Source organism: Megalops cyprinoides, chromosome 22 (genome assembly GCF_013368585.1).
Source record: "Megalops cyprinoides isolate fMegCyp1 chromosome 22, fMegCyp1.pri, whole genome shotgun sequence".
Taxonomy (NCBI): domain Eukaryota; kingdom Metazoa; phylum Chordata; class Actinopteri; order Elopiformes; family Megalopidae; genus Megalops; species Megalops cyprinoides.
The window spans coordinates 10,274,784-10,290,382 of record NC_050604.1 but is presented as its reverse complement, the minus strand read 5'-3'; the positions used below and the strand labels follow the sequence as shown (position 1 = coordinate 10,290,382).

General features: G+C 45.0%; 1 protein-coding gene across 1 annotated transcript in view; it reads right to left on the bottom strand.

The window, feature by feature from the left end:
* Nucleotides 1-15,599, bottom strand: part of LOC118769363 (lysine-specific demethylase 4C-like) — a 119,866-nt gene that overhangs the window by 93,133 nt on the left and 11,134 nt on the right. The window contains exons 6-8 of the mRNA XM_036516396.1: nucleotides 13,186-13,235; nucleotides 5,953-6,056; nucleotides 904-1,041 (exon numbers count right to left, since the gene is read on the bottom strand). Of these exons, the coding sequence (XP_036372289.1) occupies nucleotides 904-1,041; nucleotides 5,953-6,056; nucleotides 13,186-13,235 (292 nt within the window). The remainder of the gene's footprint in view (nucleotides 1-903; nucleotides 1,042-5,952; nucleotides 6,057-13,185; nucleotides 13,236-15,599) is intronic.

Below are 15,599 nucleotides of genomic sequence, written 5' to 3'. Positions count from 1 at the left end.
GAAGCAAAAACAATAACAAAACAAAGAATCGATCTGTAACCTGGTTTATTCTTTACCTTGACATCAATCAGTGCTGTGTGCCTGGTGTGCTTCAGTGTGCTGTGAGATGGAAGATACGAGGACTATGGCCATTATACAAGCACTGCTGTAGTGTGAGTTCCAGGCAACACAACCATGTCATATTAGGGCTGTGCTTTTTGCCCTCTGACCACAAGGTGAGCTCAAGAGGCATCCAACGATATCCAATCAGGAGCCAGAAAACCTGCCCAAATCTCTGTAACTAAGCTGTTTTCAGGTGCCCTTGAGGACACACAAGTACAGCCCAGGAAAACTCACTCACATCATCTCAGTACCTCCGGCAAAATCTGTCCTTGTGTAAGAGGGCCTCTACACAGGTAGAGGAAGGAGACTCAGAATTTCATTAATTAGAACATCTGCATGTTTCATCACCAGCACTGGGTCCAACCATTATCTACCCACGGAAAAGGCAGCAGGGCTGTGAAATCATTAAGCTGGCAGATTGGCAACAGTATGATACTGAGATGTATCAATAACCATTAGCAACAGTGGGGTGCTCTATGTGTGAGTAACCACTGGAAACAGTGTGATACTGTATGTATCAGTAACCAATGAAAAGAGTATGTATGTATCAGTAATGTAAATAGTGTGATACTGTATCTATCAGTGACCACTGGCAACGATGTAATTATTCATGTATCAGTAACCACTGGCAACAATATATATGTATCAGTACTGTAAACAGTATGATACTGTCTGTATCAGTAACCAATGGGAAGAGCTTGATACAGTATATCTTTCAGCAACCCCTTGCAAAAGCGTAATGCTGTATGGATCAGTAAAATATTGTATGTATCCATAATCACTTTTCCCTGAGTCTCTTACCTGGGTGGCCACTTTCCCATAGTCGATCCACCTCACGCTGGCGAAGTTGGTGGACTCGGCGCAGTTGAAGCCATGGTTGAACCCGGCGTGGTAGCCGTAGGGAAAGGTGATCATGAACTCACCCGCCTCCTGTGTGATCTGCAAATAAAACCAAAAAAATAGGGTCACGTGTGTGAGGTCAAAGGTGACAGCCGATAGAGCGATAAAATGGGCACATTCAGGAACTAACTTTGACTACAGGAAGAAGTAGAACTTCAGTTTTAATTTGCTTCTGAGAACTTTCAACATAATTTCATTTTTGTTATGACTGTTTGAAATGCCTCTGCATGAATTAGCTGGTAATCAGCGCAATTTAAGCAATTGATGTGTTCCGTCTCTTTTTCAGTCAAGTAAATTTAGCATGAAATATGAATCCTTTTTTGTTTTTTTTGTTTTTTTCTTTTTTCATCAGTCACATTGTAATTCAGACCCTGAGCTGATTATGCCAATTAAAACGCAGCATTTCTGTATATTTTAAACACCTATCTGAGCAGCACCAGCCATTTTCAATCAGATCTCTACCCTGGTTCTAAAAGTCAGTAAGAGGACAAAGCCATGTCCAAGTCTTTGCGGCTCACAGGGTCAGAGATTATTCTGTGGTATGAAGCAGTTCGCTCTATGACCACACCCCTTGAAGAGGACAGTCAGACACGGGGCCCTTACCCACAATCCCCGTCTCTTAACACTTAGCGCCAAACAGGGAGCATGCGGCTATCGTTTTTAAAGTCCGGTATGACGCAGATGGGGTTTGAACCCGCAGCCTTCCAGGGTCAGGGCAGGCACACTCGCCACAGGGCCACTGGATCGGAAGGGAAAGGCTCATTCTAATTATTCTAATTGAACTATCTTGTCTTCCTTCTGGGAAGTTTTTTTTTTTGTGGGAGAGTAGATTCCACGCTTGACACCAGGAACCACTCCTTTTTTAAAATCGAAAAAAGTGACTATGAATAACAAACGACTTTTTATTGATGCTACCCTGTGGCAAAGAGCAACATTCAGAATAAAACGCTAAAAACACCCTGACCTACATCCGATTTGGGTCAGCCACCAGAGAATATGACATGCAACCAGGAGACTGCAAGTTTGAATCCTGCTGTTATACCCTTGAGCAAGGTACTTAACCGGACTCACCTCACAAAATCTAATGACGTGGGGAAGGATATATTTCAGAACAGAGTGGTCCAAATAAAATCTGCCTCTTGTCTTTAATATTTGATATAATGTCCAGTTTGAATTAAAAAGACAATAACAAACAAAATAACAATATCCAGTTTGAATGCTTTGTTAGACACCATTGGGAGACTGAAGAGAGTGCTCACAGGCCTGCACTGTGCGATAAAATGTTGGCAAATTGACCATAGACCATAATTACCCAGAACTCTGGTGTAATATTATAGTTTATGCCTTGTGAAAAAACAACAAGGAAACGGCTTTAAATGTAAATTGCGGGTTTTCTTTGGAATCATCCTTTAAATCTCAGGAGAAATGCAACGCGCCCAATGTAAATAGTGTGACTAGTGCAACGCTGACATTTTGTGTCAGAGAGGAAACAGTGTCCAAGAGAAAACAACGTTTCTGACTTTCAGCTCTTCTATATTTAAACCTCAATAATCCACTGTTTCCAAACCAGTAATTAGTCATTGTTACTTTTTTTGTTTATGCTCTTCCGGGACTGCATGCTATTCCGTAGTCCTTGAATAACTGTTGTGTGAAAACAAAACTGACAAAAGAACATCGGAGACTACAATGATCCCACTTCACTGGGGGATGACATGTAGTTAGTCGTACTAATTACCTAATTAACCTACCAACAATTCAAAAACAAGTTTAGAAAATAATGTTTTTCAACAACATGCCCCGACAATATACCAGCTTCAGCAAAGCTATACAGTCCTGCCGGGTGAACAGTCGTGAGTGGCGTGTTCGAGGAGGACAGTGAGGGAACTGAAATACAGTATATTGTATTTTGGTGCAGGTTTCATCCAGAGGCTGGTCTTCACCCAATCAAAGACTAGACAGGGTTTTGAATATTCAGAATATTCATCCAACATACTGTTTAATTATCTATTCAGTAGCTGCAGAAAACTGCAATTTCTTCTTAAGGCATCAAAAAAAGTTCAGTGTAAAACTTATTTGTTTGCAAAGCACCAACAATCATATTCAGTAAGTAATCAATAGCTATATGAATCGTTGAGTCTTTATTAGAATTATTATGATTATTATGAATATTAACATTTCAATATTCTTTTTTTTTCTGTTTTAACATTAGATAAACTGTCATTCTGATTTTATCACAATTGTGATGCATCACAATTCAGACTTTTTGATCGTAGCAAGCATTTACAGTTCTTCAGGAGTCAGCAACGTGTCGTGAGCCTGGCATATAAAACTTTATTTTACTTTTCCCCACAGGCTCATTCTAAATGTCTATGACTCCTGAGAACTTCAAATTAATAGTGACTTCACATTAGCTACACATTACGTGATAAATGACGACTGTACTGTAAATCTCTGCTAGTTGGCCAGCACACAGGCCTGGGGGCCATTCTGAGGTGTGTTTTCCTGTGCGCTCGGCCTGCCCTGGGGCCTGTGAACACTGAGGACAGAGGGAGCCGCCGCTGTTCTGTCTCGGCGGGCGACGGAGATTAAGGCGCCGGTCGGAGGGCCGCTCTCCCGCGGGCGGCCCTGGCGTTCCATGCGAGCGACGCGCCGCGCGGTGGCGGCAGCGTGGCTGCGCTGACGGTGACGGACATGAGGTCTTTGGCGGCTCTGCATCGTTACAGTTACAGCTATTCATATATATACTTTTATCCAAAGTAACTTACAGTACATTGGAGGTATACATTTCATTATTATGTGTGTTCCCTGAGAATCAAACTCACAACCTTGGCATCGCTAGTGCCATGTGACGCCAATTGAGCCATAGGAACAAATTCAGACAGAACTCAGCAGTGACAGAGGTGCTACACTATGATGCATTGAGCATGCCCGGTAGTCAATTGCTCGCTGAGTCACACCATCAACCTCTAAAGAAAGACTAGCCCTGGAGAGCACCTCTCTAGGTCTTCAGCTACCAGAGACATACAGCATGTGTAAACAGGCAATTAGCATCCAGCTAGCAGTTAATACGGGCAGTAGCAGTAAGTTACGGGCAAGTCGATTGTGTATGTGGATGTGTCAAGGTCTTTGGCTTTACATCCAATTAATGTCTGTGATTAAGTGTGTTTCCTATTGAGCTAAAGATAAAACATCTGCTAATTACTGCATGTACCACCATTTCTGCAATGCATGTGTGTATGTGTATGTGTGTGTGTGAGGACTGAAGTGAGAGTTCATGTTACATATTACACCAGAACATGTAGTGAGTTTGGTTTACCGTTTGGTGCTGGTGATACTAAATCAGCATTAAAAGTAAGGTCTAATCCCTGGTTTGTCTCTTTTACCATAGAAGAAACCAGTGTTTTTATACGGCGTCACTTTAATTGGGCACTAAGCATTCATATCTTGCTTCTACATTGCAAGAGTAATTGTCACCACAATATTAGAACAGTATACATTATTATTTAAAAACAAGGTTCACAAAAAGTGATTCAGCATAAATTTCAAAGTTTCCATTATCATTTGTTGATGTCTGAAATTCATGGCGAGAGGAGGCTATTTACACCTAACCAAAAAAAAAAATCACAATCTAATCCTTCTTTCTTGTCATCAGATGCTCTTGGACATGGCGAGAGATATGCACCGGTGCAGTGGAAGAACATAAATCGCTCAGTGTGTACCTTCTCAATCATAAGTCCCCATGATAAGCCTGGGATTGATCAATAAATGTGACCGGTACCACGATCAAAGACTGGCAAAAGTCAGACTCACTGTGAATGCAAAATCAGCATAAAGCCTACAAACAAATGAACAGGGGGAAAACACAGGTGTACAAGTAACGAGAAACAAGGAATGATCTACGCTTACAGACACGTCTGACATGTACAAATGGCCTAAATGTTGAGCGTTCAGAGTCTGGCTGCATGTTTTCAGGCTTTGGCAGGGTGAGATGAGCATTACTGCGTGAGAAACTGATCTCACTGACAGAGGCTTTCTTCACATTCATTTTCTCTTCTAAAGCTTCCTTTTATACCCGATGGATAAAGTTCAGTAATAAAACAGTCACCCCTGACTGTGAATAAAAGCATTTTGAATACACATAGTACTGGCTTGTACATCCATGCTTTGAATTAAACAAAGCCACAACCTTGCGGGATTGAACAGAGATGCACCTTGGTGAAATTAAAAAAAAAAAAAAATCAGGAAATGAAAAAAAGAAAAGTTAATTGGGTAATTTTGGGCTTGAGCGCGATTCTGACTTTGATCAATGGCTTACGAAATCCGTTACCGGGACAACACGAGGCCGCATCTAATTGCGTGCCAGTCGGCCACTCAGTCGGGTGACAGACATCTGCGCGTGGCAGGTGCGCCCGGCGGCTCGTCGCGGGAGGAAGGCGGCAGCTGCTCGGGAGCGGGGGCCACCCCTCCAGAGAGCCGGGGCGCGGAGGCGTGTGGGCGAGGGGCGCGACTGTGTCCCCCTCCACAACGCAGACCGCCCCTCGCCAGGGTTTCTGCATTGTTCCTCAAAATATGACACAAAGGCGGGAGCAGAGGGAGAAAGCACTGTTCTGTTCTGTGAGGGGCGAACCCTGCCTCCCCCAGCACAGGCTGCTGCTGCAAGCCACTCCTCTGCAGACCTGCTGCAGAGCATGAGGCCCAGGTGCAATCTACACACAGTGCGTTTTGCGCTTAGCTCTGAATACCCGGACGCAGGCCAAGATTTGCTGTTGCACTGCGGCGCTTGCACAACATCATGAATTTGGCAGCCGCTGATAAGCAAATTTGCAAGCAGTGGAGAAAAAAAGGTAACGGTTGCTAAATTTTGTTATTTGAGCAGAGAGAAAAATGCACTGCACTTGTGGGAAATGGGGGACCACACATTCAGAAAGCAAAGGCTCTACGGTGCTGTACCTTGTCAAAGGGGATCCCGTACTTCTTCAGTATGGAGGGTGAGATGAGGGTCATCTTGTGACGGAGGAACGCTTCACAGCCCTTGAAGCTGTTCGGGAAGAAACCTGGCGACAAAACGGACGTGGTCAGAATCACTCTCAGACAGCAAAGTTGTCCAATGGAAAAAAAAAAAAATTAGGATTACCACTAAGTGAATTTACAAAATGAATTTTGATACTTTCAGTAACGTCTGCTAGTGAGCCAGCTGAGCCAACAGAGCAAGCAGTTAAAAGGAAAACCCTTTCATTTTCTGCATGCGTGCAGATCTTTACATTTTGCTGTGCCGCTTGCTTTTCACACGTGACTTTATGGACAGCTTGCACACGGGACCCATTTTAAACGGACGCTGAACTAATCCCAGGCAATGCATTATCGAGCTGTAATATCACTCCTCTGCCGTAGTTTTAGGTGCTTCTGAACTTGACTTGGAGTGCCCTATTTCCACAGCTGATGAGAGGGGTACAGCTACGGTGCCACTAATGACTGCTCCTAACCAGCCTCTGCACCCTGATCGCCGCGCTCTTGGCGGGGCCGGTGAAAGGGGTGACGGCGGGTGCCAAGCAGCCCCTCCTTCAGCGTAAAAGGGCACTCCACTCCCGGCGAGGAGTCGAGGGCCCTCCACTAACACCTGTGGGAGTCTCTGCGCTCTCCCTCTGAATCCTCTCCGAAGCACTCTGCCCACTCGGCGCGCGGGGGCATATCGCGGGGACATCCATTTCTCCCTCCCAATCTCCCCTGTTTTTTTTTAACTGTTTTAATTACAACTATCAATAGCGCAGCGGTTGTCCTCATCAATGTGAGGACAGAGCCACAGAACCACACGCAAGTGGGTTTTGGGTGCGCAGTATGACCTTCAGAATGCAATTCTTTTAAATTCTATTATTCCACTTTTATCCCCCCCCCCCTCCATATACGACGGGCAATTTCACAGGTTTCTCAAGAAATCTTAAGAAACATATTTATTTGTCTATGAAATACTTTATATAATGGTCACGCAGTTTACTGTATTTTCTATGATAACCAAAAAAAGAGTTGAGTAGTGCGAGCCTTTTAACACGACAGCTCTCATAACCCGTCACCATTCCGCTGACACGAATCAGCGACGCAACACCTTTCTTTCATAAAAGTCTTCTTTCTCTTCCATTCAAAGGCTGTCTGTGCTTCATAAACCGTTTAATAGAGTCTAGACTTTCTCTATACATGTGACCACATGAGAACAAGACCTACGACCCCAACTATAGCCAAATAATATAAAGGTTTGAAAAAGGACAGTTGTGCAAGCCTTTTCTGATAGCGTTTTCAATACAGCCTCTGCATTCTAGTTCTCACAAAGATAAAAGTTTGAGCATGACTTTAGTTCTTTTTCGCAGTCTGTCTCTTGAGCGTGGTGAAAATATGGAAAAGTACAAGTTAAGTCCCTAAGAACCGCTCTGATTATCACAGAGTACTTTATTCAATCTAGCCGCAACAGTGTTCTGTCCTTTAACTTTGACAACAACTTTAATTACTTTAATCAGTGTTTTTCTTATTATCCAAAGGGATGAGTTTGGCAGGTGTTGGGTCTATGGCTGAAGCAAAAAAAAAAAAAAAAAATACTGTTAACTTATCATTCAAAGATTAGGAGAAAACGCACTGTGGTTAGATTGAAAAGAGCCCCAAGGCCCTGCTCACCCCCCAACCCCCCCCCCCCCCCCTTCCATTTGAGTGCAGGATTACAGGAGCCTTGTTCTGGCTTCATTACCTGCATGTTTCGCCTTTCGTTCTCAACACTGCCAGCTAATGGACTTATAATACGACCGTGAGAACACTTGTCTTTTTCCACGTCTCCTTCATTAATATTTCATTTGAAACCAATGGAGATTCATTCTTCCCTTTCCAAAAGAGGCAGAAGACAGCGAGCAAGCACCATCCGGAGTAAGTGATGAGTAATAATTGAGCAGCACTGACAGGGATGTCAGAATTTCAGCGCTGCTGCACCATGCTCAACATTAACAGTGCTGTAGAGCAACATCTGGGGACACTCACTCAACAGAGACACCACTACTGTCTGCTGTCTTCCTATGGACCCATGTAAAAGAATATTCAATGAAAAGAAAAAAAAAACACTGTTCTGCTATTCTATTTTTAGCCTGCATTTCTAACATATGCCTAGATACTATAACTAGTGAAATGTCTAAGGATTTTTTTTTTTTTTGCATTCTGCAGAAGCATCACATACCTTCAATAAGGCTATTAATTGGAGTCTGATACACAGTGCACCCTGGAGCAGCGAGAGACCATCTACAAATATTGCCTATATTTATCTGTCCTTCCATGGCTATTTTAATGGAGCAATTTCTATGTGGTTATCTTGTTATCATTTTGATAATTTGATAATTTGTCATGTAATGAAAAAGGACAGATGCAATATGGCATATACATGTACATATATATTGCACGTGTCCTTTTTTTATTATATGATAATGACAAATTCATGTAATGGAAGTGAGGCAGCATAATTTAAGGAAACTCCAGGTTAACCCCTGGCCTGTGAATGTGATGACCTGGACATGGCAGCCCTCACTGCCCCACTCTTCATCCTGTGTCCACACAAATGACACAGTGCAGGACAGCTCAGGTCCATGATAAACGCAGATTAGCTTCTTCTGTATATATATATATATATATATATATATATATATATATATATATATATATATATATATATATATGTGTGTGTGTTATGTTAATGTATATCTACCTGAGTAAATAACATTCAAAGTAAAAGCTATGTAACTTGCTCTAGGTAAGACTGTTCGCTAATTAAATGTAATGTATTTATGTAATATTTGTTATATATGTTTTTTACGATAATATTTCGCATCTACAGTTACGTCAGACCCTGCCTTTGGCCTTCTCGATACAAGTATTTCAGAAGATGATGGAAGATTTTATGCTCATAGCACTGCTGAAAAATACCTTTTTGCGCATTTTCTATGAAGTGTATTTTTTATTCTCAACACCAAAGAGGTGTTGTTCCCATAACAACCAGATAGAACTTGACAACTAACCAGTGCTGAAATTTAAGATGCTCAATGTTTCAACTGCTTACTGCCTCATTGTAGGTGTCTGGTTTAAATGTACTAGATGACTATGACCATAATATTTGTAATTTTTTTTTAATTACACACTCGTCTTCAACACAATCCTACAAGTAATTATCATCAAACTTAATCTGCTTGTCTATTGACTTGAATTAATAAGGGTAATTACCCTGACCAAAGAGTATCACCTAGTAATACGACTCCAACAAAGATGTCAAAATTACGCCTCAGATTAAAATTACGGTTGCATCACGCTGATCCTCACTGCAGCTCAGCTCCAATCCTCGTACATCAAACAGGTGAGAGGGAATTCAGACAGCCAGAGACACAATAAAAGGAAAAGGTTTCGTTTTGCTTTCCCTTGGAGAAGCACCTCAAACAGCACTTAACTGTTGAATAATACAGTGCATGCACTTCAAAAGCCAACCAAGAACTCCGTGGTTGAGTAGAAAAAAGTTTAAAAAAAAAAATCTGCTTTATGTAACTACAGACTTTTGTGCCTGGAGATGCAAGTCCCTGGGGATATGCATAACAAGTAAATAAATACGGCATACAACTGTAGGTTACAGTAAACAACACACAGTAAACTGCACAAACCTTTTTTTGGCTTTGGTTTTGCTTTTGTTTTTGTTTTATACTGATCTCTCCTGTATTCATTTCGTCAAATTAAAGAATTGCAGGCATAGTGAACAGGCACAAACTGTTGATCCCTCTCTCTCTCTCTGACAAGTTCCACACAACAGGCTGGCAAATTCTTCCTTCCGTTGTTTTTACTACTACCCCCTCAAGGCATCGCGGAAGACAAATTACAGCTAAGTACTTCTGTAGATTATGCCCATTATAGGTGAAGCTCAGGGCTGAAATATTAACTTATTTCAATGTGTTTCCAATTCCGTTCTGGATTGGAATTATTTTTGATGTATTGCCACTTCAAGACCGCTCTCGAAGCGAAATTCTCTCATTTGTCGTGAAGCGATTCACACATTTACCCTTATTATTTACGTTCTCATACCATTATGTTCTTGGGCCATTTGAGTGTCAGTGTGGACATGCAGTATTAACAAATGCGACACCGCGGTCCCCCTATCCCATTCTAAGCCGAATCCCATGGATCCAACACGGTGAAGACATTCTCAACTGACTCGTCTCCTGAGCTGAGGTTTTCCTTTATGATAGCTGCGTGTTTGTAGAAGGATTTGGCTGTGAAAGTGATCGCAGGGCACGCACGAGGGTCAGTCGGCAAGGCAGCTGATGGCATCCCGCCGTGACATGTAGAAATGGCCGACGGCGCCTCAGGAGTCGAACCGAGCCGGGCGACGGCGCAGAATGGTGAAGGAGGAGTGGTGACGGTGGGGCCAGAGCGGAGCCACTCGCTGTAACAGAAAGGCGTTATTTTCCTTCAAAGCCGGCCAACCGGGGCTGTTTCTGTGTGTGGCACGCAAGCTCCAGGCTGAGTCTCAGGAAGCCCATCCTGAGCTGTCATCTTCAGCACACCGCAGAGAATCCAGCTCCAGACACGGACCAAAGAGGGCTGGGGCTTCAGCGCTGGCTGGCTGTCAGTGGCTAAGCCTTCTCTGTGCTGACTGCACAGGAAGACATGCAAAAGTACGGCACAGCGACAATGTAGCAGAGTGGTTAGGAGCAGGTCTTGTAACTGAATGGCTGCTGGCTCAATTCCATGCTGAGGTACTGCTGTTGTACCCTTAGACAAGGTACTTATCCCAAATTTGCTTTAGTAAATATCCAACTGTATAAAATGGATAACATGTAAAAATTGTAACATTTAAGTCGCTCTGGTTAAGAGCATCTGATAAATGCTGATGGAGTAATGCGCAGTGACCCTACGCCTGGTCTCAACGAGTATAACTCAAGTAAGCTTACACTCTCGGAGTTAACTGTGAACTACATCTGTTTCCATTGTGATTGTAGCAGTTTTCCCTTACTGTCTCATCAGAACTGACTCTAGGGCCGCTAATGGAAGCATCGGCAGTATAGTGCCACGCAAACAAGAGGCTCCCAGATGTCTCTAACAGAGATGAGATCAGAGCTGGAGACTGTGAAAGGCCTAGTTCATCTATAACAGCCGTGACAACAGCCCAACAGGGTCCTTGAACCCACAGACACATACAGTGACCATGGCAACAGACAGTAGGCTGACCGCCCCTGCAAACTTGTAGGTGCCTGTGAAATGAAATCATTTACCTTTTTCGCCTGCGTGCAATGAGTGAATATTCTGACCACACTAACTGTAAAGAGTACATGAGAATTTCCCACAAATCCATTCAGAGGGGGACAGCTTTGCCTTCTGCTTTTAATGTTATTGGTAAGGTACATTTGCTTAGTGGGCATCCTCATGTAGGGCAAGAGCTTACATAGACTTCAAGGTTTAAAAAAGGGCAAAGCTAAATGCATGGTAGGTGTCTACCAACCCATCAGACAGAATTTCCTTTCAACTTCCCCGAGCGGTCTGGTTGATTGATTTTCCCAACGATGCACCAGAACGCTGGAATCAGAGTGTACCAACCACCCCCCGGCCCGGCATTCCGAAGTGCCACGCAGCTTTCCCGACACCACGCTGTCAGAAAACTGCAGCGTGGGACTGTGCAACCGGTGGACATGTGGCCTTATCAGGAGAGGGGACAAACTGCGAGGGCAGCTGGATTACCAGGCTTGCGGATCGATGAAGACTCCTGATAGGGATGAAGGCTATCTTTCCGGACCGGCTTTAAGGGCCGCATACTGCCTTTAAGGCATGGGCTTTGAAATGACAGCCCTGTGTCTTGCCCTACCTCTGATGTGCGTTACACCTATACTAAGCTGCGTGCGATTAAAGGTCAAAACGCAGTCCCTCTTTCAACTGTATGAAACGAATGCAGTCTCAAACAATTAGACCTGGGTATCGAATGCAAATAAGCAACCAGTTTATTCTCAATTATGTTGTGCTAGAAATGGAAAAAAGTAGCATTTGCCTGAGTTCGCTGTCGACAATTAAGGACAAATCACGCTGCGGTTAGTCTATTAGTCAGGGCCCCGGTCTCTGAAGGGGATATCGCAGCACTGCGGTTAGGAGATTTGCATCCGACGGCTTTTCGAACGCAGTGCTTGCCTGCTCCGCGGTCAATCACAATCGCAATGGGGAGGGGGGAGATAAAAGCACCGGCGCGTAAAGAGCGGGCGGGATAATTATAACGCCGGGACAGAGATTACGGGAGCGGTTCTCCGCATCGCACCGCGCTTCAGCTGCTGACTGACACGAACAGCCTCCAATCACGTGGCACGCTTTCAGCCTGGCTCTGAAAATGTAAGGTTTGACAAAAAGAGAGAGAATGCGCATTCATTCTTTCATTTTTAATGGGTCTTTTTAGGACCCAGGGCGCAGCGAAGAGGTTCACAACGAGCAGCTGAGGTTACAACATAGGCAATCACGCTAAGAGCAGGCAGGATGACAGTGGTGTGCTCTGTAAACAGGCTGGCTCGAAGCAACAGGCGCCCTCAACGTTGTGGACAGATTGATCCAGTCCGCAATTCCCCGGTGTGAGTGCATCTGTCCAAAGCAAGTGAATGCACTTTAATCGCCCGCTTTTCCCTTTTTCAAATGGGTCTGAACGCAGCTCCATCACAGCAATCACTGGTAGTGGGGTGTGGATTTGTCCATTCAACAGATCTCTTTTTAAACATCATATACACAACTGCAGCGGGCAGCAGTGTAGCATGGTGGCTAAGGATCAGGACTTGTAACCGGAAGGTCGCTGGTTTGATTGCCCGCTGGGGCACTGCTGCTGTACCCTGTAACTGATGTAAGTTGCTCTGGATAAGAGAATCCCCCAAATGCCAATAATGTAATGTAATGTAATGAAACAGATACAACTGGACTGCGTATGTCTTTTGTTTTAAAAATCTGTATGTTCAGCCTATAACAATAGCATTCCAATTTGCCTCTTGAACCTGAAAATCAAGTTCAGGGAGCGGATTCTTAAGCAGTGACTTCTCGCGTTCCGCCTCAAAGGGAATCGCTCAGCTCCGTCCCGCACCGCATCGGGTAGCAGGAGAAGGCTGAGAGTGGAGCTGTGCGCAGCTGACAGGTTTGGCAGTGAGTTGAGGGGGTCATTACCGGTGGCCAGGCGCTCCAGTCTCTTCCCATGCTCTGGAGGAATGGCATACCTGTGGAGGAGACACAGGATTGAAACACTTACAAAAACACTCGTCATCGTCATCGATAATGGTACACGTTTTGATAGCCGCGGTCCTTTTGGCGCGAGGAGAGCTGCACAGGTAAGGGTTGTGACTGTAGCAAATGCCGACACATTCATGGAATACAGAATTAACAGAATTGTGTTTGTACGGCACGAACATGATGAGGAACTAAAGATTGACAGAAGCCTATTTGTACAACACAACATGATCAACATGAGAGAATGATATAATATCATAATGATTATGGTACAACATACTGATGACCAGTAGGCCTAAATGCATCACTGTAAAAAGAAAGCTGACTTATCCTTAGTTTCCTGTACTAACCAGTCAACACTGACAATCGAAACCATCACTGACAAGACCAGCAAAGAAAGAGACACGCAGCCCAGCTACCAAACCAAAGCCAGCAAACCAACACCCACAGGCCGACTCCCAGACACAGTAATGTTAGGCCAACGCTTGCCAGTCAAAACCAGAGAGGCCTTCAGTCATGGCTAATATTAGCCTGAAACTCTCAGATGACACTGAAGGCACAGCCCAGATGAGTGACCGCCGCAGAAGAGGAGAGATCCTCTTTCCGCCATTATGTCACAGGACGTCTCCGCGGAGATGGCGCGCTCCTGAGGTAACGGCTCTGCTGCGCTCATGCCCCCCCCCCCCCCCCCCTCTCTCTCCCTCTCTCTCCTAAAGCGGCTCGTTGCGATCAATATCTCTGTGGGCCCCCCGGTCGATCGTTCGATTAATATAACTCTCGTGATACAGAGAGACCCGGGCAAAGCTCGAACCCGGGCGTCAATGCGCCGCTCCAGCGCCGAAACCCCCCTGGGATGCCGCTGCTCTGTTTGCCGTCTTCATTTTGCACAGACGCCTTGTAAACGCTAACTGTTTATTTTACCGTGAATAACAAAGCGCACTGTCCTTAACATGGCACACCCTAGCGCATAACAACGGCGTACAGACACGACCGTGTCTTTGACACAGGAAAGTCTAGGGCCTGCCTGCTTCAGAGAGAGCAGGCTTTCGAACTGAATGGCGCTCTAGGCTGGTTAAAACTGCCTTCGAGAGGGGACAGACCGTGCAGGCAGAGAAATCCACTTTAAGCCCTACGTACAAGCGTAAACACCAGTGTACCCCTCGAAGCTGGACTCTCCACGGTAAGCTGGGAGATGGATTGCTCCCCGCCTCGGGAATCAGCAGCCAGGCAGATCCCGCTAATCTGACACCTAGCTCTCGGTAATCCCGGTGGCGGCAGTGGTGGCGGCCGGCTCCTCCCTGAGGGGAAGAGGCCACACCGCGGTGTCCCGGCGCCGTTTCCTTCAGCCGCTCTCATGAAAAGGTTAACTGTTCGGCCCCTGCGATTGACTCGCGAATAATGAAGTTCACACGTCGTCAAATCCTCCCGGGCGTCTCCGAACCGCCACTCGAGGTCAGGGCTCTCTGACGGCGCTCACCCTGTGCTTGTCCTGATTCTAAAAGGCCTGCTAGCAAAGGAGCTTTCTGAAACGGCATTACATTCCCAGCAAAAATCAGGCCGGCAGATTTTGACTTGATGCTCACAAACTGTCAGGAGGCTAACCGCATGGTGATAACTAAGCCAAATAACTTCACAAAGAGCAAAATTGACTTTGCCTGACATTGCTCAAACTCAGAGTGTTCCGTTTCTCTGCACGAAGCCATAAAAATGTTTAATTTTGCACACAGTAAATGAGTGATGCATACATTTATCACTGTAAGACAAGTGCTGAGATTCTCCGGTTAGATGGCCGGTAATGACCAATTCATAGTGACATGTAGTGCAAGACTGACCTCTAGTGGTCACAGTATGAAAAAGGGGCAAGCATGACGGGATACGGAGTTACAATGAACCATAACATATTGTTTGTGCAGCTCCAAAGCCCCTCCCCTTGCTGCGGTCTCAGTATTTCACCTGGGGTTCATGAAATTGTGACAGTGCTCATATACACGCTGGTACTCCAAACATGACAGGCAGATCAAAACAGGCACAAAATAACACTGAACAATCGCAACCTGGCAATTTGCAATCCATCACATTGGAAACGTCTGAAATTCCCACACAGGAATGTGGAGGGTCAGATGCCAAAAGTGTGACCCACCTAACAATCAATGCGAGAACCCCCAATCATTAGCCTAGTGCCCACACAGCAGCCCCGGGAGCGAAACTCGCGACGGCTACCTCAAAGCGTCCAGTCGGAGAGCCCTGTCTGTCTGCAGTCTGTCAGAGACAGCTGTATAATCATGTGTATTTTTATCACTTCCCGGCTGCCAGAAGATGCACCATCCCGCCACCACACACTCCCTGTCCCGCCT